The following is a 21,136-nucleotide window of genomic DNA, read 5'->3' on the forward strand; positions in this document are numbered from 1 at the left end:
CATGCGCCCGACCGGGATCCACCCAGCACGCCCACCAGGGGCAACGCTCTGCCCACCAGGGGGCGATGCTCTGCCCCTCCAGGGTGTCGCTCTGCCGCAACCAGAGCCACTCTAGCGCCTGGGGCAGAGGCCAAGGAGCCATCCCCAGCGCCCGGGCCATCCTTGCTCCAATGGAGCCTTGGCTGCGGGAGGGGAAGAGAGAGACAGAGAGGAAGGAGGGGGGGGGTGGAGAAGCAAATGGGCGCTTCTCCTGTGTGCCCTGGCCGGGAATCGAACCCGGGTCCCCCGCACGCCAGGCTGATGCTCTACCGCTGAGCCAACCGGCCAGGGCCAGACACTGACATTTTTATGGGAATAAAAAAAGAGAGAAGCAATCTTAGTAGGAACATATGAAAAACCTTCGTTCATCCTCACAGAATGATAAAAGTTTGTGTGTACTTGGATTCTATGACTGCATAAGTAATATATTGTCTTATTGCTAGTCAGACTGCATGGGTTCCAGCTTTGCCACTCACTAGCTTTGTAACCTTTAGCCAGTTAGCTAAGCTCTCTGTGCCTGTTTCCTTATTTTATTTTTTACTTTTTTTATTCAGTGAAAGGAGGGAAGACAGAGAGACAGGCTCCTGCATGTGCCCAGATGGGGATCCACCCAGCAAGCCCACTAGGCTGTGATGCTCTGCCCATCTGGGGCATTGCTCCGTTGCTCAGCAACCAAGCTCTTCTTAGAGCCTGAGGCAAAGGCCATGGAGCCATCCTCAGCACCCGGGGCCAACTCGCTCCAGTCAAGCCATAGCTGCAAGAGCAGGAGACAGAGAGAAAGAGAAATTAGAAGAGGGGTGGAGAAGCAGATGAGCACTTCTCCTGTGTGCCCTGACCAGGAATCGAACCTGGGACGTCACACACCAGGCTAATGCTCTACCACTGAGGCCAGGGTTTGTTTCCTCATTTGTAAAAGGGGAATAGATAATAATACACTGAGTTGTTGTGAGGATTGAATGAGTTAATATACATACATGCTTGGAACAGTACCTGACACATAGCAAACACTCAGTGTTACTTATTGTTCAGATTATTTTACAGGTTCCAGTGAGTAATCCCAACCTCAATTCCCTTATCTCCAACTACAGAAATATTTACATAGTTATAATCCCCTATCTTTCATCAATTGTTATCAAGAAGATATATAGAGAAGAGAGATTTGGCAGGGCCAGAAAGGTTTGAGTCTTGAAACAAAGTAATTAGATCAAACTATTCACTATTTCTCCCCTCATCTTTCTTGCATCTTTGTTCTGTCCTTCAATTCCTAATCTACCATCTTCCTTTCAGGTCCTAAATCAAGGGAAAGACAGTGACATTAGGGATAAAGGGGACTGGTTAGCAAGAGTCTTAATTGGGTGGTGTAGTGAAAGGGTATCAGAATTATCAGAAGACCTAGAGCTATACTGTATCTTTGTTTCATCTTTTACTGGCCTCTTTGAGCATCACTATTCTTTTTCTTTCTTTTTTATTTTATTTTATTTTTTTTATTATTTATTTATTTTTTTGGTGGTTGTTGTTGTTGGTGGTGGTGTATGAGCATCAGTTTTCTTTCCTGCAGACTAGGGATAGTAATTCTACCCCTTGGGTCTGTCATGAAGATGATCTATAAGAAGATGTGTTGTAAACTATTGTGTTATACACAAGTTAATTATTATAAAAGTAATTGAACATGGAGCACAGTGGTTCTGCCTGGTTATAGGTTACTGTCCTCTTCCATAACCTGTTCTCCCCATAATTGCTTGGCCCTTTTAACCAGGAGATGGCTGCAGTGGGGAAGCTGACTGAGGAAAGGTTGCATTGCAAGATGTAAGTATGAAGGTCTCTGGATGTGTAGTTGGTGGTGATTACGACTATAAACTGGAATGCAGGGCTGTAAGAGTGATGGGCCAAATGTGTATCAATTCCTATGAGGGTTTTTGACTGAACACAAATCTGTAGGTCACCAAGAGTTTGGGATTGCACTTGGGACTTGGCTTGCCACATTCTCCCAGCACCAACACCCATCTTAATTAGCCACCTCCCACAGGAGGCCCTAGAATGCTTGATGCTTGTTAACATCTCTCCATCCACCTGGCTGGGGAATTTTAGCAGAGCCTGGAAGGCAGAGCTGATGGGCCAACACTAGAGGGGGTGAGAGGTGCAGGAGGTAGTGCTGTTCCAGGCTGTGGGTTTGAAACTCACCAGTCAGGAAGTGAGGCCAAGACGGAAGGGCGGGCAGGGGCGGGAGTTCTGGGGCAAGCAGAAGGGGCCTGCTGGGGTTTGGGGGCTACGGGCCATGGGCTTTAGGGCCAAAGATTGCTGTTAGCCTGGCAAAACAGGTCTAGGTAACATGCATGCCCAAAGGCACTTGGCTGTAGCTGCAGTAAGAGCAGAAGTCAAACGACATGAGATAGCTAAGCAGGCTCTAAGCCACCTCAGGAAACTGACAGAGAGGGTGGGTGACTCGGAACTTCGGGACAGCATCCAGGCCTCACTGAACAGCATACAAGGTAAGAGAAGGGTTAGCTCCCAACTTGGGTATATTGGGTTCCAGCAGAGGCATAGAAGAGTTTGCTGGGTTATACATTTTTTTCCAATTAGCCACTTCCTGGTAGTCCTCAAGATGGAGCTGGGATTCAGGAGAGTACATTTGAAAAAGATGGAAGAAAAAGATGGGAGGTGTCATTTTCCTCTTTCTCTAATTCTGATCCTTCTCCCAGGAGATCAAAATACAGGTCACTGCTGAACTGACCTTCTTAGAAATGGAGAAGTGAGTGAACATGGGGAAGACAGGCTGTGACAGACCCATGGTAGACTTGGACACTGTCTGGGGAGTCTGGGGCAGGAAGCAGTCTAGGGCAGGAGGTTCTGGGACTGGATGATGTGTTCATTCCCAGGACCCATGAGGGATCAATGACCTCTTGTTCTCCAGCTGTAGAAAAAACACACACACACAAATACGTACACACATTAAAATCACCACCCAGAGAATCTCAGGCTCCCAGACACACACTAACATTCACATAGCATGCTCTGCCGAAGTGCAGAGAAGTCCCCAGGACTCTTCTCAGTCCCCTCTCTTCCCCACACTCCTGTTTCCGCTCTACCTCCTTAGTGCCATTAGAGCAAGTGATGACAATACAGGAAGGAAGTGCTGCCATGGCAACACCATCAGCCACATCCTCCTGCCACTCCAGCTTTCAGTTCTGTGGTGGGGCCTTTGCAGGAACAGCTTATCCATCCACAAGGCACCACCACCAAGGAACTGATGGAACTGGAGGTGTCTCTGGACTTATCTCATTATCTCTGAGGTGGCAAAGAACTAACAAAAGCAGGCTTCTTTGCTTGTGAAAGGTGTCTGGAAGAACCACATCTTCCATCTATTCTGGTCTCTTCCAGCCTCTCCATTCTTAGCTGCCTACTTGGAAGTGGCAGAGGGGGGCAGTCAAGAAGTATTCTTTCCATCAAGGGTATCTCTTGCTAGATCTCTTTGATAGTAAAAAATACCAGAGCATAACTTGCGGAAAGAACAGTTTTGTTCATGGTTCCTAAGGGAATAGTTGGATGGCACGCTTCCCATTGCCCTTCTGAGGCTAGTGCCTCCTGTCTATCCCCCAACCTTTACCAAGATCTACAGCTGACACCTTCCCTACAGCATTCATTGTTGAAAAGGCAGACCTATGGGGAATGGACCCATGGGGCCTACTAGGGAGGAACTACAAGCCCTACCCGTGTAGGAAAAAAAAAGTGGGGAGAGAATAGAAGTTTAGGCCAGGTAGAAGAGCTCCCTTTAGCTCTGGAGAAGGAAGGAGTAAGGAGGAGGGGTAGAGGCTGAAATCTTTGAGAAGACACCTCTCTTTACAAGTGATTTCTTCCACTCTTTGCCTAAGAGTCAGGATTCTGTTCCCTTTGAACATAAAGGAAAACTGAGGCCACCAATGAATGAAAGAAAAATTAAGCCACAATCAATGTGACAGACCCATGACAGACCTCCTTTACTCTCTTTTTCAGAAAAGACTATTGAAGGGTTTTCTGTCCTGGGAATGGTGTTATCCTGGCACTGCGGGGGTGGGTGGGGAGTGGGGCACTGGGCAGAGAGGCTGCTGAACTCTCAACAGGCCTGCGAGGCTTTGGATACAGGTCTTGGGGAAAACAAAGGGCACCCGGCATCCTGGTACCGGTCCCTCACCCTCACCCCCGACTAGGCAGAGCACTCCGCGGGCTCCTGCCTCCGAGAGCCGCCCACGATAGCACTATTATAGTCTTGGCTGCGTCAGGAGGATGGGACACCAAATTAGGGGAATGCTGAGACTCCCCGAGTTTAGGGGTGAGGTCTCCAAGGCTGCGGAGAGACCTCATCCGACTCCCGCTCCACCCCTGCCGGGTCTTTGCCTCTGTTCCCTATAGGCCTAACCCTTCATCCTTCTTCCCAGGCTCGAGGACAGTGAGCCTTGAACTCCAGGGTCCCTAGAGGGGTGGGAGATACAGAGCAGACATTTTTCCATTCTCTATATCTTTTTAACCTCTGTAAGAGACCTACCTCTAAAACCGTAAGAGGATGAATGTGAACCCAAAAGAAGCCGGCTCTTGCTGGCTCAACTGAGGAGCTCTTGTATTCAGGGGTGCTAAATACCTCACATGTGTGTAACCAGATGTGAGAGTGGTGCCTCCATGAACCTGAAATCCTATGGCGGACCCCCCCCCCCCCCACACACACCACCAAGCACATTGCTCCCTCCTCTCTGCTTATCCCCGCTGTTTCTGAGGCACTCTTGGAGCTACAGTTACTATGGAGACCAGATGCATTTTGGTGGTGGTGGGGGGGGGTGTCAGTCTGTACACATATTCGTTTTCATTCCACCTTGAGCTGGAGCCTTTGATTCACTTTTCTTTGTCCCCATGTTTGTCCCCATCCCCAGGGAACACTTTTCAAGTTCACTTTGGGACAGTTGGGTTCAAAATATGGCCCCATCGATGTATTGCGTGAAGGTGGGCTGGAAGTGGGCGAGGGTGCTGGGTTATGGGTAAAGGAACACATGCAAGTACCTGGGGCAGACAGGGGTCTTGGGAAAGATGTCAGGTTCTCCACTTTCCCACTTCGGCTTCTCCAGAATTTGCTCCGTTTTCGCGGCTGACTGCTGACCCACAGACTGATTATTACCTAGTCCTTAAATGCCACACCCGACAATCGCGCTCCCTTACTATGCTGTGCTAGGAGAGGGGGCTAGATTGTTGGAGCAGGTGAATCCAAGTTCCAGAGAGTCCAGCCCAGGGTTTGGGAGGGAAATCCAGTCCAGGATTTCGTGCCGCTTTCGCAGACAGCCGCGCCGGTGGAGAGCAGGGGGGGATAATGGGGGGACGCCTCCTCTTCAGTGTGAGGGGAGCGCCCCGACACAGCGCGCAGCCGGACCGAGCCGAGCCCCTGCAAGCCCCCTGGACCCTCCGCCCAGATCTCACGCCCCTCCTCTCCCAGACCCCAGACCCTTGGGTTCCCACCCCCTTCGGCTTCCCTCCTTCCTCCCCCTCCGGCGTCCGTATCTCCATCCCCAGCATCCTCCCCGCGCCCCCGCGAATCCCCCGCAAGGCCAGCCCCATTGGCTTCCCACCCTCCTAGAGACCCCTGTCCGACCCCACCCCCTGCCCCCGCCGCCCCCGCCCACCTCAGCGCCCTCACCCAGGCCGGCTGCACGGCCCGGCGCGCCTTCCTGGATCGGCACCAAGGTCTCGGGGCTCCGACGGGGTGGGGGCGCAGGGTGGGGAGCATGGGGAGGGGGCGCCCCGTGTGATGGGAGGGGTGCGCAAGCGGAGGCGGCGGAGGCGGCGGCGACAGCGGAGCCGGGCCGGGAGCTCAGCGGGGGCCGGGGGCCGGGGGCAGCGGACAGGGCGGCCCCATGGCCGGGCCCCCCTGAGGCGGTCCGGGGGCGTCCCCTCCCCTCCCCAGCTCGGGGGTCTCGGGGCCCCATGAGCCGGGGCGCGGGCGCGCTTCAGCGCCGGACAACGACCTACCTCATCTCGCTGACCCTGGTCAAGCTCGAGTCGGTGCCGCCGCCACCGCCTTCTCCGTCTGCGGCCGCAGCAGGCGCCCCCGGGACCAGAGGTGCGGAGACCCGGGATTCAGGCAGCCCCCGAGGCGCGGAGGAGCCGGGCAAGAAGCGGCACGAACGTCTCTTCCACCGGCAGGATGCGCTGTGGATCAGCACGAGCAGCGCGGGAGCCGGGGGCCCCGAGGGCGCTGAGACCCCCGCCCTGTCCCCGGCTCCGGCCAGTCCGGCCCGACCCGTCTCCCCCGCTCCCGGCCGCCGCCTCTCCCTCTGGGCCGCCGCTCCGGGGCCCCCACTTTCCGGGGGACTGAGCCCTGACCCCAAACCCGGGGCCGCCCCCACCTCCTCCCGGCGCCCCCTGCTCAGCAGCCCGAGCTGGGGGGGCCCAGAACCTGAAAGCCGGGCGGCAGGCGGTGTCCCCGGCTCCTCCTCTCCGCACCCGGGCACCGGCAGCCGGAGGCTTAAGGTGGCGCCTCCGCCGCTGGCTCCCAAGCCATGTAAGACCGTGACCACGAGTGGAGCCAAAGCCGGTGGGGTAAAAGGCGCAGGTAGCCGCCTGTCATGGCCCGAAAGCGAGGGCAAGCCCAGGGTCAAGGGGTCAAAAAGCGCCGGGACTGGAGCTTCTGCTGCTGCTGCCGTCGGGGCAGGGGGAGCGGCAGCCACGACCTCTGGTGGGGTCGGGGCTGGACACGGAGCCCGAGGGAAACTATCCCCTCGAAAAGGCAAGAGTAAGACCTTGGACAACAGTGACTTGCACCCGGGACCACCTGCAGGCTCTCCTCCTCCACTAACCATCCCAGCAATCCAGGCGCCAGCCACTGCTGTCACCGCCGCCTCCGCGCAGCCAACTGGGCCTGCACCTCCAATCACTCTGGAGCCTCCAGCTCCGGGGCTGAAACGGGGCCGGGAGGGGGGCCGAGCATCCACTCGAGATCGGAAGATGCTCAAGTTTATCAGCGGCATCTTCACCAAGAGCACAGGGGGGCCTCCTGGTTCCGGGCCCCCTCCTGGACCCCCAGGCCTGTCTTCTGGCAGCGGGTCTAGGGAGCTGCTGGGCACAGAGCTCCGTACCTCCCCTAGTGAGTAGGACCAGGGTCTGAGAACAAGGAAGGGAGGGCAGCTGGAATGCTCACCTTGGGTTGGGGGAGGCATGTGCTGGACTGAAATAGGGACGCTTTTCTCTTGGGTGGGCAAAAGAACCAGGTTGATTTCTCTGCTGAGGACTGGGGTAAAGAATAAGAGGTCCTGATGGGGGTGAGTAGCTATATTGTGCGACATGAGAAATGACTTGATTTCAGAGGGACTCAGAAAGCCTCAGAGCTTTCTGGGAAAATAATGCCCTTGGTCAGAGTGACCAGGAAATTGTTCCAGGAGAAGCCCCAGACCCCATCTCCAGCCTCGGTTGGAATCTGGGAGCTTGGAAACAAGACTTTGCCTTGCCCAGAGGGACCTCGAAGGGGAAGTGGATTAGGAAGCCTCGGTTTCTCCTGAGCACTTGGGGCAGGTGGCACGACAGTGACCTTGCAGGCAGCTCTTCACCAGGGACAAGTCTTCCCCTGGGCCGAGAGCAGGCTAGTGAGGCAGCAAGAAGGGACTTTGTTTCTTTCCATGCAGTGAGGCGGATTGAACAGTAAGAGTGCGTGGGGACTGGATCGTGCTGAATACTTGAATGTGTAATGAGAGGGGGTGGATAGGAAGCCTCACTCCCCCACTGCCCACCCAGGCCCCAGAGCCTAATGGAAACCCCCAGGGGGCTGACCGAGAGTGACTCAAGGGTTCGGAACTGCTGCAAAGGCAATTCTTACCCCCTGCAGACTTAGGAGGGGGTACTGAGAAGGTAGTGTTTCTTTGGCGGGGGTCGATTAGCGGGTGTCTTTATTTCTTATCTTTTTTCTTCTTCTTCTCTTCTTCTTTTCTGGAAGAGTTGAGGAACTCATGGTTTGGCTCACACTCCCAGAGGGGAGGCAGGTCCAGGAGCGGGGGCGGCCCCCGAGGTTTGGCTCTGGAGCGGGTGGGAGCAGATGGCTCCGGATCCCAGAGTTCCCGCCGCAGCTGCGGCACCCCGGGAACGTCCGGCCAGTGTCAGTCGCGGGGGCTGGACCCAGCGGGCGGAAGTAGCATCCATCCTCCTCCCACTCCTCCAGGCCTGTGGCTTCTCTCTGCCAGGGAGTGTAGCCCTTCCCCTTAGGTCTTTTGGAGAATGCTAGTGGGAAAGGTTATGGGAGAAAGAGGCACAGAAAATCCAAGCACCATTCACTGGACTGTGGGGAAGGGTCAAAGCCTTCATGCCATTGACAGGGAGGGTATATCCCTCACCTCAGTTTCTTCCCTGTGAAATGGAGATTGACGAGAACCCACTCTCTTCTATGTCTCAGCCCCTGTTCCCTGTTCCCTGGGTCTGCCCTGGGAATCAGACAAGCCTTTGGGTAGAAGACCCTCTTATATTCTCCTTCCAGAAGGAGGAGCCCATCACTGTCACAGCTTTGGTCCCCAAGTCTGGGGCAGGGACTTACATTTGGGGATGTGTTTTAAGGGAGAAGCCAACTGAAGTATTTTCGTCTTGCTGACTCTGTTGCTAGGCAACCACTGAGCGGCAGCAACAGCTGTGGGGAGAGCTGCCTAGGATGGGAGGACTGGGGACCACTCTTAAACCTAGCCTTTCTACACAGCTCCCCAGCCTAGACAGGGCTCTGAGGGTTAAGGAAAGCTGCAGAAGGAGGAGGGGCCTGTAGCATCCCCTCTTATGGCTTCTTTCCCATTGCAGAAGCTGTGGTCAATAGCCAGGAATGGACTCTGAGCCGCTCCATTCCTGAACTGCGCCTGGTAGGTAACCCAGTCCCTTTGTCTGCTGGAAGGCTGACCTGCCCAATGCACTCTCAACTCTCACCCCTTTCCCCCTTCCCCCTCTCTGTGAGAATCAAGAATAGTTGTGTGTTTTTTTAGTTCTCCTGAAATACTACCTTTATAGCACCTTTCTGAGTCTTGATACATCCTCACAACTTCTTCTTTAGTCTCCTTTTCCTTGTTTATTCATGATTGTCTTGCAGGCTTCTCATCATTTCTGGCATCTCTCCTATAACCGTTTATGATCCATTGCCTAGAATTGGTTAAAACTTTTCAACCAGTGCCAAGGGCTTTGACATGCCCCCCCCCCCCGTCCCCATATACACCTCTAGTATGTTTTCTGAATAGCACAACACACATGTACACACACACACACACACACACACACACACACACACACACACAAATGGTACTGAGTTTCTGGTATTTTTTAGCTCATGGGTCATTTTGAGTTTGGGAATATTTCTTGCCGCACTCCTGGCCTGATCCTTCTGAATGCTCTCTCTTGACTGTCATCTTGACTGTCATCCAGGCCCCTGTAGGACATTCCTTTGATGATTTAACACCACCAGTCTTTTTAAGTTCTGCCTCCTCTTAATTTTCACAATTACTGCTCTACAACCTTGTCCTCAGGGTGTACTGGGTGATGCCAGGAGTGGAAAGTCATCGCTCATTCATCGATTCCTGACCGGTTCATACCAAGTGCTGGAGAAGACAGAGAGTGAGTTCTCAGGAACCATAGTACACTAGGGATTGGGGTCAGGGATCCAGAATCATGACTAGGCAGTGTGATCAGTGTTTAGGCAGGTATGGAGATCAGAGGGAAGGATGAGGCCATGCAGCTAAAGCAGAGGGATCATGGGGCAGTGTGGTGACCTGTGACCTCTGACCTATCACTTCCAATCCTTCTGGACAGGTGAGCAGCACAAGAAAGAGATGTTGGTGGATGGACAGACTCATCTGGTGTTGATCCGAGAGGAAGCTGGGGCACCTGATGCCAAGGTGAGGGATGAGATATGGGGAAGACAGCTGGTTGGGGTCAGCACTGGCCAAGGGAGGAGAGAGCTCTGGTTTCCCAGGTCTAACTGGGAATATCATTCAGAGAAGTAGACTTTTTTGACTTTCTATTTGCTTTCTCACCCCCGCAAGTTCTCAGGCTGGGCAGATGCTGTGATCTTGGTCTTCAGCCTGGAGGATGAGAACAGCTTCCAGGCCGTGAGCCGTCTCCATGGGCAGCTGAGCTCCCTTCGGGGGGAGGGACGAGGAGGCTTGGCGCTGGCACTAGTGGGGACACAAGGTGAGGAGGGACTGGGAAGGCACCACTGACAGCTAGTGGGGTATTGTCTGATATACAAGAGAACTTGGTAGCGTATGGAAAAAGCCATGTGGATTCCAGTTACCTTCTGGAAGGAGCCTAAACCCAGATAAGGGAGCCACTAAACCAACACAAACTTTCCAAGACCTGAGCAGAGAAAAGGAGACTTTCTAGGGAGGAAGGGACAGCTCTAGTAGCAATCGCCATTCTCTGAGATGTCACCTACCTTGTGTTCTTACACTGTCATTTCCCAATGCCACCACCATGGGAAACAAAATCTCAGGCTCCAGTGTGGTAAAAAGGCTTTTCCATCTCTCCCTTTCTATAGCTGGGTCAGGCTGACATCTTATTTAAAACGAGTAAACATAAATGAAATGATGGAGAAAACAGAGCAGAAAACATTTTAGTTCTCAGAGAAGTGATTTAGAGACATTCATACTCTCCACTAGGGCCAGGAAAAGCTTCTTCCACTACCCACCTGTGTTGGGCTGGCAGGGCTTTCTGTCTGGATGGCTGTCCAGCAGGTGTCTGCTTCTACCTGTTGCTCACCTCCAGGTTTCCTGCAGCAGAGTGAGCAGTCCACCTGTTACCAAAGGATACGAACCTTTTTTTTCTTTCCTTTTTTTTTAAAGATTTTATTTCTTGATTTTAGAGAGAGGATAGAGCAAGCAAGAAAGGCAGGATGGGGAGCGGGATGCATCAACTCATAGTAGTAGTTGCTTCTCATACATGCCCTGACCAGGCAAACCCAGAATTTCAAACTGGCGGCCTCAATATTCCATGTCAATAATTTGTCCACTGTATCACCACAGGTCAGGCAGATATGAACCTTTTTGTAATTCACATGCCAGGGGTTCTCTCATTCACTTCAGGGTTCATTGGATTTGCAAGACAGGGTGATTACCACTTGTCTCAGCCAGTTTAGATCTTGTCAGGAAGCTCCACACAACCCCAGTGGAGTATTTTTTGAAAACAAACAGAGTGCCACCAGCCTACTCATAATGCAGCTGGGCATATGAGCTGGGCACAACACTCAAAAAAAGCTTCTATACTCGATTCCACCTGGTCACAGGCGAGACATCCTCTCAGAACTTGTCCCTAGTGGGCCCAGCATGGGACTGGAGCCCAAGGGAAATGAAAGCAGGTAAGGGCCCCAATCCTGCTCCTTTCCTATCCCTTCAGACAGGATCAGTGCTTCTTCCCCTCGGGTTGTGGGCGATGCTCGTGCCAGAGCTCTGTGTGCAGATATGAAACGCTGCAGCTACTATGAGACTTGTGCAACCTATGGGCTCAATGTGGACCGGGTCTTCCAAGAGGGTGAGTGTGGAACACAGGGAGTTAGAGGCCTAGGATGTTCTTAGGGGTTGTGCATCAGGCCTCTCTCTGTGAGTGATAGGTCATTAGCCTGTGTGGGAGGGAAGGGGGATCAGAAAGGTCAGAGAAGTTTTGTTTAATAGCCATAGGGTCTTTCTGGGCTGGAAGAGCTGGCATAGTTACTTGTGGCATGAAGGCCATAGCGACAAGTAAGTTAGGGTCTATGTTATCTCTTGGGTATTTCTCAAAGCTAAGCACCAACGAGTGTTCTTGGGTATCTGCCCTGCTCATACCTCCTTCCCCTACATACTTCAGTGGCCCAGAAGGTCGTGACCTTGCGCAAACAGCAACAGCTTCTGGCTGCCTGCAAGTCCCTGCCTAGCTCCCCAAGCCACTCAGCTGCTTCCACTCCCGTAGCTGGGCAGGTGAGTTGGGGTTTCAGGGTCCACAGTGGGGCTGGTAAGAATCTGAGGAGTGGCTGATGATTTAAGAACAAGTACAGAGTACCCAACAGGTTGTTGGGGGAGGCAGATGGATATGTTGGACACCATTTGTAGAAAGTGTATTGGACTGGAAAGCTGCAAGGTTTCAACCACTGTTTGCAATACCCTTGAGCAAGTCATCTAAACCTTCCAAGGTTGTCAGGAAAATTATATGACCTAAAACTGTGAAGTCAACTTTGTGGAAATCTAAAGCACTCTGACAATGCTAGTGAGGAGTTTTATTATTAATGCTAATACAAATAGTGACGAAATCAAGGAATTTCTTTTCTTTGTTAAGTGAGAGGAGGGGAGATAGTGAGACAGACTCCCGCATGCACCCAGACAGGGATCCACCTGCCAACCCAGGAGCTAACGCTCAAATCAACCAAACTATTTTTAGTGCCTGAGGCTGATGACCTCAAACCAACTGAGCTATCCTCAGTGCCCAAGCCAGTACTCAAACCAATCAAGTCACTGGTGTGGGAAAGGAAGAGAGAGAAGGGGGAGAGGCAGGGGAAGAGAAGCAGATGGTCACTTCTCTTGTGTGCCCTTACCAGGAATTGAACCTGGGACATCCATACTGTAGGCCAACGCTCTATCCACTGAGCCAACTGGCCAGGGCTCAAGAAATTTCTTGTGTTTCCCAAAAACTAGTTGTAACTGTAGCTTGGTGGGGTGGGAGTATCTCAGCTGTTTTGACTTCTCCAGGCTAGTAACGGGGGCCACACTAGCGACTACTCTTCTTCCCTCCCATCCTCACCCAATGTTGGTCACCGTGAGCTCCGAGCTGAGGCAGCTGCAGTGGCTGGATTGAGCACCCCAGGGTCCCTGCACCGGGCAGCCAAGCGCAGGACCAGCCTTTTTGCGGTATTGGATATGCTGACCCCCCCACCCTGTCCTCTGTTACCTGCCCATCTTCTCTGGACCCTAGACTCTTCTGTTGGGCCCTTATTCATCTGTCCTCCCTGTCCTTCCACCAGTGTATGTCTCTATTTGTTCTCTAACTGATACAAATAACCATTCCAGAATCGCCGGGGCAGTGACTCTGAGAAGCGGAGCTTGGACAGTAGAGGAGAGACAACAGGGAGTGGGCGAGCCATCCCCATTAAACAGGTGGGTGGTCTAGGGGCTGAGGGCAGGCTAGGGGTAGCTGGTCTTAACTGACTTTTCATCCACATGTCTTTTTCCATATACAGAGCTTCCTGCTAAAGCGAAGTGGCAACTCCTTGAACAAAGAATGGAAGAAGAAATATGTGACCCTGTCTAGTAATGGCTTCCTACTTTACCACCCCAGCATTAACGTGAGTGGCAGACAGTGGCTGGGCCCATTCGCTGGCCTTAGATGCCTTTCCAGCTTTAGGAGTCTGTGCCTCTGACAAACACTAACATCATTTCTGGGAAGTTTGTCCCATTATTTTAATTTTAGCAAGCATATTAAGGGTTAGGCACTTCCCATGTGCCCATGCCAGGGATGAAAAGGTAACTATGTCTCCAAGAACTTTCAGTCTAGTGGGAGAGCATGGAGAACTGACCTTTGCCTGGCTTGCTATTCAGGGAATGCTTTCAAGAGGAGACAGTGCTGGGCCAAGTCTGTTTGCCTCATCCTCTGGCAGCTCATCCCACCCCAGTCAGCTCCCAGAGCCCCCTTCCCAGTCCCTCTCTAGTCCTTAGTATTGGTTGCTTCCCAGTACCACCAAGGACCCAACTTTCCCTACACTCTCAACCCCTGTGCCCCTCCAGGACTACATCCACAGTACCCATGGCAAGGAGATGGACTTGCTACGAACAACTGTCAAAGTCCCTGGCAAGCGGCCCCCCCGGGCCATCTCTGCTTTTGGCCCCTCAGCCAGCATCAATGGGCTGGTCAAGGACATGAGCACTGTCCAGATGGGTGAAGGCCCTGGTAAGTGGGGCTCATGGCAAAGGGGCAGGAGAGGGCCAAGGCTAGGGGAAAGGAGGGGCTGGGAGTGAATAAGTGAGAAGGTAGGTGATGAAGAAGTACTCCTAGGGCTTGGGGCCCAGAGACTGAGTGGCTTGCTGAGGGTTTATCTTCTTCCCCTTTCAACAGAAGCCACTACTTCCACTCCAAACCCCAGCCGCAGCCCCAGCTCCCTGCAGCCACCACCAGACCAGACATCTAAGCACCTGCTGAAGCCAGACCGGAACTTGGCACGAGCCCTCAGCACTGGTCAGTGAGGGCCCATCCTCCATCCACTGTCTTCTAGATCCAAATGGGATATGGGTAGGAAATGAAATTGGGCTGGAAGCTTGGAGGCTGGACTGTAATGTATGAGTGGATACATTGAGCATTTCCTGGGTGCCAAGCACTAACTTCAGCATTACCGTGTTTATCATAATGTGTAAAACGAGTGGATTCTAGAGCTAAACTGCCTGAACTTAACCTGGCTTGCCACTTGGGCAAGTTACTTGACTTCTCCATGCCTCAGTTTTCTCATCTATAAAATAGAGACAATAGTTTCTACTGGAGAGGGTTGCTTTAGGCTTAAACAAATTGAGAAGGTGTCCAACACATAGTCAGCATTCAGTGTTTGGAATGTTCAGAAATATATATTTTTTATTTAATTCATTTTAAATAGCAAGTAACATTGTAACAAGTAAGCCTCACAACAATCTTGTCAGGTCAAGATTATTATCCTTATTTTAGGGATGAAGAAACTGAGGCTCAGAAGATTAAGTGGCTTGCTCAAGGTATCAAGGCCAGTAAGTGGCAGAGCCAGCATCTGAGTGCAGGTCTGACTCTAAACCACTCATCTGCCCACATCCTCAGGAGTGGTCAAGGGGGACCTCCTGAAGAGGGACAGCTGAGAAGGGGACACTAAAATGCTGAAGCTAGTTCAGGGGAGGAGACAGGGTATGGTGAAGTCAGAAAATCTGTGGATAGGGCAACTGAGGCAGCTCTGTCCCCCTTCCTAAGATTGTACACCATCTGGAGACCTGAGCCCCCTGAGTCGGGAACCTCCTCCTTCTCCCATGGTGAAGAAACAGAGGAGGAAAAAATTGACAACACCGTCCAAGACTGAAGGCTCGACTGGGCAGGCTGAAGGTGAGGCCCTGGTGGGCAGTTGCTCTCCCACTCTGGACCCTCACCCCCAACTCCAGACCCCTGGCCTAGTTCCTGCAGGAGGAGGAAAAGTGCTTGAGCTGAGGGCTTGACTATCATTGCCACTTTGCACATAATTTCGTGAAAAAATGGATGGACATCCCTCAGCCCTTGTCCTTCCTCCCATTGCCCAGTCAATGCCTTTTACCCCAGCAGTCCCCAGACCCCATGCTCGATGACCCTCATAAGTTATTGCTTACTCTCCTAATGATCCTCTAGTTCCTGTTCCTGCCCTCAGCTCTGCTTACCACCTCAACTCCTGCACCCAGAAACCTCCATGACCCCTCAGGGACTCAGCCTCTGACCTCAATGCCCCCATTGACTCCTCACCCAGGACTCTGTGACCCCACAGGCCCTATTCCCAGTAACTTCCTATGATTGCCAAGCTCCCCTGATAGCTCTTGACCACAGTGGTCCCCATGCCCGCACCCACTGAAGCTCCCAAAACCCACAAGACCTCTGAACCCCAGGCCTCCTCATCCCAGGCCTATGACCCACCTTCTGTGCCCTTTCCACATTGTTTACTCAGATCCTGACCATCCCTTCCCCTCCCAGAGACCTGGCTCCTGGTTGGTCATGATAACTGGTCCCCACAGCCCCTGCTTTCTGCTGGGTGTTCAGACCCAGGTTCCAGACCTGCCTGCTCTCATGGCTCTCAGCTTCCACTCTACTCTACTCCGGGGCCACTGACTTTAGTTCTGCTTTCTCTCCCCATCTGTCTGTCCTGCTTTGTCTCTGGCATTCTCTCTCACTCTCTTCATCTCTCCATCTGCCTCTTTTTTTCTCTTTTCTTCGTCTCTTTCTCTGTTCTGCTCTTTATTCTATCTCTATCTCCTTCGCTTCGGGAAACCAGCCAAGCGCAAAATGTGGAAACTAAAATCCTTTGGTAGTTTAAGAAATATTTATAAAGCAGGTAACAAGCGGGGAGCTGGGAGGGGCTCTCAGTTGGGGTGCAGAGGGGTGGGGGTGTCCCTGCCTTCCCCTGCATGTGCTCGGGCTTCCTGCTCTCCCCTATCCTCTGCTTCCCCAGCCCCTCCGCCCCACTCCCAGGGGCTATGGATGGACATCAGGGAGGAAGGTTTGGGAAAGGCAGTCCCAGTTTGAACTCTATCCCTCCCTCTTGACCCCATTCCACTCCCCCTCCCAGAGGAAAACTTCGAGTTCTTGATCGTGTCCAGCACTGGTCAGACGTGGCACTTTGAGGCATCCAGTTTTGAGGAACGGGATGCCTGGGTCCAAGCAATTGAGAGTCAGATCCTAGCCAGCCTGCAATGCTGTGAGAGCAGCAAGGTCAAGGTAATGGGAGTGAGAAGGTTGGGGGGAAAGCAGAGATGCGTGTCTGAGGAGTTGGGAGAAGGGCTCTGAGGAAGAGTGAATAATAACCCCAGCCCTTTCTGCAGTTGCGCACAGACAGCCAAAGCGAAGCCGTGGCTATCCAGGCGATCCGGAACGCCAAGGGGAACTCTATCTGCGTGGACTGCGGGGCCCCCAGTGAGCTCAAGGGGGCAGTGGAGGGGCCTGAGAGGGATCATAGCTCGCTCGAGTTGGCTAATTCCAGGGTGCCCATGCTTGCCTTGCCGGGAGCCGACCTCTCACTCCTTCCCCAGACCCCACGTGGGCCAGCTTGAACCTGGGCGCACTCATCTGTATCGAATGTTCTGGCATTCACCGGAACCTGGGCACACACCTGTCTCGCGTTCGCTCGCTGGACTTGGACGACTGGCCGCGGGAGCTGACCCTGGTGCTGACGGCCATTGGCAACGATATGGCCAACCGCGTGTGGGAGAGCGACACGCGGGGCCGAGCCAAACCCACGCGGGATTCCTCGCGGTATGTCTGCATGTGGGGGCTCCCGAGACGGTTCCCTGAGTAGAGGGCAGAAGTCCTGAGTGGGGATCCCGAGATCCCTTCCCATTGATCCCTGGTCTTGTAGGGAGGAGCGTGAGTCATGGATTCGAGCCAAGTACGAGCAGCTGCTGTTCCTGGCGCCGCTGGGCACTCCGGAGGAGCCGCTGGGCCGCCAGCTGTGGGCTGCGGTGCAGGCCCAAGACGTGGCCGCTGTTCTCCTGCTTCTGGCTCAAGCGCGACACGGGCCGCTCGATACCAGCATCGAGGATCCGCAGCTTCGCTCCCCACTTCACCTGGCGGCCGAGCTCGCCGACGTTGTCATCACGCAGCTGCTGCTGTGGGTACGTGAGGGGTGGCGGGTGGGAGGTAGGTAAAGGGGTCTTTGAGGGCTCTATCTCGGAAACAGCCAGGCAGGGGGAGATTGGTATCCTAAAGGAACCGTGGAAGTGGGCGTGGAAATCTTGGGGTAACGCCCCCCTCTCTTCCGCGGCCTCCCGGGGGCCGCGCAGTAACGCGGCCGTTTCCGCCTTCCAGTACGGGGCAGACGTGGCCGCCCGCGACGCGCAGGGCCGCACCGCGCTGTTCTACGCCCGCCAGGCTGGAAGCCAGCTGTGCGCCGACATCCTCCTCCAGCACGGCTGCCCGGGAGAGGGCAGCAGCACAGCCACCACCCCCAGCGCAGCCACCACTCCCAGCATTACCGCCACTCCCAGTCCCCGCCGCCGGAGTAGTGCTGCCAGCATGGGCCGCGCTGACGCTCCTGTCGCGCTGGTATAGTTGCCCAGCGGGAGAAACACCCCCATTACCCCACGGGCCGGGCACACGACCGCACCGGGTGGACTGCTGGACAAATGCACCCACTCACCTCTCTAACCTTCACCCTGTATCATGGGAGCACTTCTCCCCTCACGAGGGCACAGCCCCCCCACGCCTCCCAGAAGACACAAACTCACCTCCCTTTCCCCAACGAGGCATGTCGACCTTAGCTCAACACGCCCCTTCTCCACTGTTTTCACACTGGGATTGCTCTGGGTCTACCCACTTGGTGTTTGAGGAGGAGGACGCCCGCGCTTATGGGTTCTTCCAACTATGCCCACTCGCGCCCTCTAAAAGCGGGGATGGGGGCGGTGGGGGTGAGGGAAGATCCAGTCCTGCCTGTGCTCGACAATCGCAGGGCAGGAGCACAAACCCAGGCTGGCTCCTGGGGCGACGCCACGCCAGAGAGAGGGCCTAAGACGGGGGAAGACTAGCCCCAGGTCATGGGGCTTATACAGGGACCCCACCTCTTCCATGCTAATCTCACTGCCCAGTGAAGGGGTAAGGGCAGCGAGGGGCAGGACCCCTGCTGCCCATGAGGGGTAGGGGGGTCCCCAACCCTTTCCGTGAAAGGGACCACGAGGAGTGGAAATCAAGATGTCCCCCCAAGCACACCCATGGATGGAAGCTAAAGGGCTGGGGAAGCCAAGAGCCTGGGTCCTTCCTCACTACTATCTTGGGAGGGAGAAGGGATGGAGCAGGAGTGGGCCAAGGGGACTGGGGAGGGGTCTTGTAATTTATTGCTTTGTTCCCCATCAAGGGGGCAGGGGTGGGCATGGGCTTGGGGAGGGTGTTTCAGGGTAGGGGAAGCCAAGGGTGGGAAGAGGGTGGGGTGGGGGTGCTCTTGGGTTGTGAGTGTCTGTAACCGTGACTGCGTACCTGTGACTGTGCAGCACCGTGGTGATCTGGGGTGGGGGTACCCCTACCATGGGACCCCTTCCCTACTATTTTCCTATCCAGCCCCTCCCTCCCACTGGAGCTGCTCCAGACCTATTCCTCAACCCCATGATCCCTCCTAACCAGGATAGGGGATGTGAGGGGGCTGGGAGTATTTCCAGGCCCCTGCCCCTTTCCCAGAAACTGGGTGGTGGGGCGGACTTACCTGGCCCAGCCCTTCCTCCATCAACCCAGCCCTTGGGTCTTCTGTGTCAGTGGTTTTGGTCTTTTATTTTTATTTTCTGGCTAAAATGTTTTGCAAAGGACCAGGTAATTGGGAAGGGGAGGGGCAAAGGGTAATGCCCCCCTCTCTTCCGAGACAGGTGGTGTGCATCTTCAACAGCAATTAAAGAGGAAGTGGTTTTGTCTAGGGGGTGAGCTGCTGGTCTGTTCTTGAAGAGGTGGGTCAGGGAATGACTTTGGTCAAGGTGGGGAACTGGAGGTGGGAGAGGGCTCCCCCCCCCCCCAGAGGCTGCCTGCTGCTGTGGCTGGTGGCAGGGAATCTAAGGTATCCTAGGGCCCTGAGGTGGTAGGTCAGACACTCCACTGTGCACGACAGTTCTGGGTTCACTTAGTAGAAGGAGACAGGTGGGTCAGAGCAACTGTGGGGATTCAGGGAGCAGAGAAGTCATTGACTCTCAAGATGACCCCAGTTCTGGGAAGGACTTAGGATGTAGAGTTTAGAGGAGGGACAAGGAAGGGGTGCTGCTTGGGAAGTGGGAAGATGGGGTAGTCTCAGTTAAGAACAGGGAGTTTGGAGTCAAGTCTGATTTTGAAATTAGGCCCCCCACTTCCTAGCCAGGCTGCCTTGGAAAGATACCTGGTATCTGTTGGGCATCTGGTGAGGTCTCCAGGGCCAGTCTTGTGGAAGACTGTCCCAGGGTAGCCTGCTCACCTTGAGCACCTGATAGCAGAAATAGAGCTTGTTACAGTGTCCTTCTCTTGGCCAAGAGGGAAAGAGGTGAAAGATCTCCTGGTTGCAGAGGTCCCTGTCCATGAACTCCATACCCAGCTGACGCAGACATTTGCCCTCTTCCATGTCATCTATGGGGCCACTGAGGCCAGTGTCCTGTGCTGCCTCCAACAGCTGCAACACCTGCTTCATCACACAGCCAGTGCTGCTATTCATTCCTCATTAGCAAACAGAAGTGTTTGCCCTGGGAGAGGGCTGGGTTTGGTGGTCACCAGCAGGTGCAGGCTGGGTATAGCCACCCATATATTGTCATCTACCTTTATGAACCAGTCAGTGGCCCAGTGTCTTCCAGTAGAGTTGGTGCCAGCCCTCAGCCCAATAGACATTCAGCTGCAGGTGAGCCACCAAGCTAACTAGGTGTGGTTGCAGCAATGGGCCCAGGTCCCATTCTCATGGAGGCCCTGGTTCTGCAGGATCCTAGGCTGGGTGACTAGCACAGCAGGCTGATTGAGGAAAAGGTTGGATTCAGGGGTGCAGTGCAGCGACAGATGCAGATGCAGGTGTGTGATCTGGGAAGGCAAAGTGAGAGGAAGAGGGGCAAGTAGCACAGAAGACTCAAGTGGAAGACCTTGCTGTTCCCCCTTGCAGCTCAGAGAACCTGGATTCTCCCATTTCCTCTCCATTCCTTGTTGGTGGCAAACTTACGGCCTTCCTCAGAAGCTCCGGAGTGAGAGAGAGTGTGAGGAGGAGACAGGAGCCCTGGAGAGATGGAATACCACAGAGGACCACAGGCCAGGGGGAAGTTCCTTTTATATCCAGCCAGTGAAAGGTAGTCAGGGTGTCAGCAACCCCCACAGCAAATCCCAACACAGTATTCCGCAGGATTCTCTTTTCATGGTTTGCATCTTTAGCCTGGCTGGAGATGTAAAGGGTGGTAGTGGATGGGTGACAAAACATCAAGTCCTATAGGTGGTGGCAGGACAGGACTCCAACAAAGGACTTCCTGTGGGGCTGAAGGAGAGCTGCTACACATGCCACCTTCCCATGCTGCCTTGGGTGTCCTTACCTGGATTCCAGCTACACCTACCCTCCCCCACCACCCCACGTGGCTGCCATCTGCCACACACCCTGCTCCCCTCTTTTGTTTGCCTTAGCACAGCTGGGGCAGACCACCCTCCTCTGTGGGATTTTCACTAAAAGCCAAAGAAAAGTAAAAAGGAATTTATTATTAGAAGTACAAAATGATTAAATCTAGTGAGGATTCCAGAACTGTTTTTTGATAAGACTCCATCTGCTTCATATCAAGAATAACCTTTAGCTTCTCCCTACTCTCCCATTCTAAAAGATTCTATTGTAACTTCTGATCAACTTTTGGGAATCCTTCTAAGGCTGTTGCCTCCAAATACCATCTAGTCTCTTCAGAACTCCTCTGCATTTACTGTGGGCCACAGACTGGGCTAACAGCTGGACACATGCTATCTCATTCAA

General features: G+C 53.8%; 1 protein-coding gene and 1 long non-coding RNA gene across 5 annotated transcripts; one reads left to right on the forward strand and one right to left on the reverse strand.

The window, feature by feature from the left end:
• Positions 1–618: 618 nt before the first annotated feature.
• LOC136395139 (uncharacterized) lies at positions 619–5,149 on the reverse strand. The gene is made up of 3 exons (XR_010749276.1): positions 5,065–5,149; positions 2,771–2,950; positions 619–793 (listed from the first exon to the last, which is right to left on the reverse strand). It is a non-coding gene; the product is annotated as an uncharacterized lncRNA (long non-coding RNA).
• On the forward strand, positions 2,290–18,544 carry AGAP2 (ArfGAP with GTPase domain, ankyrin repeat and PH domain 2). Of its 4 annotated transcripts, none has more exons than XM_066369354.1 (19): positions 2,290–2,528; positions 8,824–8,882; positions 9,537–9,624; positions 9,820–9,905; positions 10,053–10,200; positions 11,401–11,535; positions 11,848–11,957; positions 12,723–12,881; positions 13,041–13,127; positions 13,211–13,315; positions 13,755–13,917; positions 14,083–14,202; positions 14,950–15,078; positions 15,989–16,048; positions 16,283–16,431; positions 16,536–16,626; positions 16,743–16,965; positions 17,069–17,324; positions 17,518–18,543. In XM_066369354.1, exons 1-19 carry the CDS (start codon positions 2,369–2,371, stop codon positions 17,758–17,760), a joined length of 2,571 nt encoding a protein of 856 aa, XP_066225451.1. In that variant the 5' UTR covers positions 2,290–2,368; the 3' UTR covers positions 17,761–18,543. The 4 variants fall into 4 exon arrangements, with proteins under 4 accessions (XP_066225451.1, XP_066225452.1, XP_066225449.1 ...); XM_066369352.1 differs by lacking the exon at positions 2,290–2,528 and adding an exon at positions 5,380–7,138 and having other exon boundaries at positions 17,518–18,544; XM_066369355.1 differs by lacking the exon at positions 15,989–16,048 and having other exon boundaries at positions 17,518–18,542.
• Positions 18,545–21,136: the final 2,592 nt, after the last annotated feature.

Source organism: Saccopteryx leptura, chromosome 2, assembly GCF_036850995.1.
Source record: "Saccopteryx leptura isolate mSacLep1 chromosome 2, mSacLep1_pri_phased_curated, whole genome shotgun sequence".
Lineage (NCBI taxonomy): Eukaryota > Metazoa > Chordata > Mammalia > Chiroptera > Emballonuridae > Saccopteryx > Saccopteryx leptura.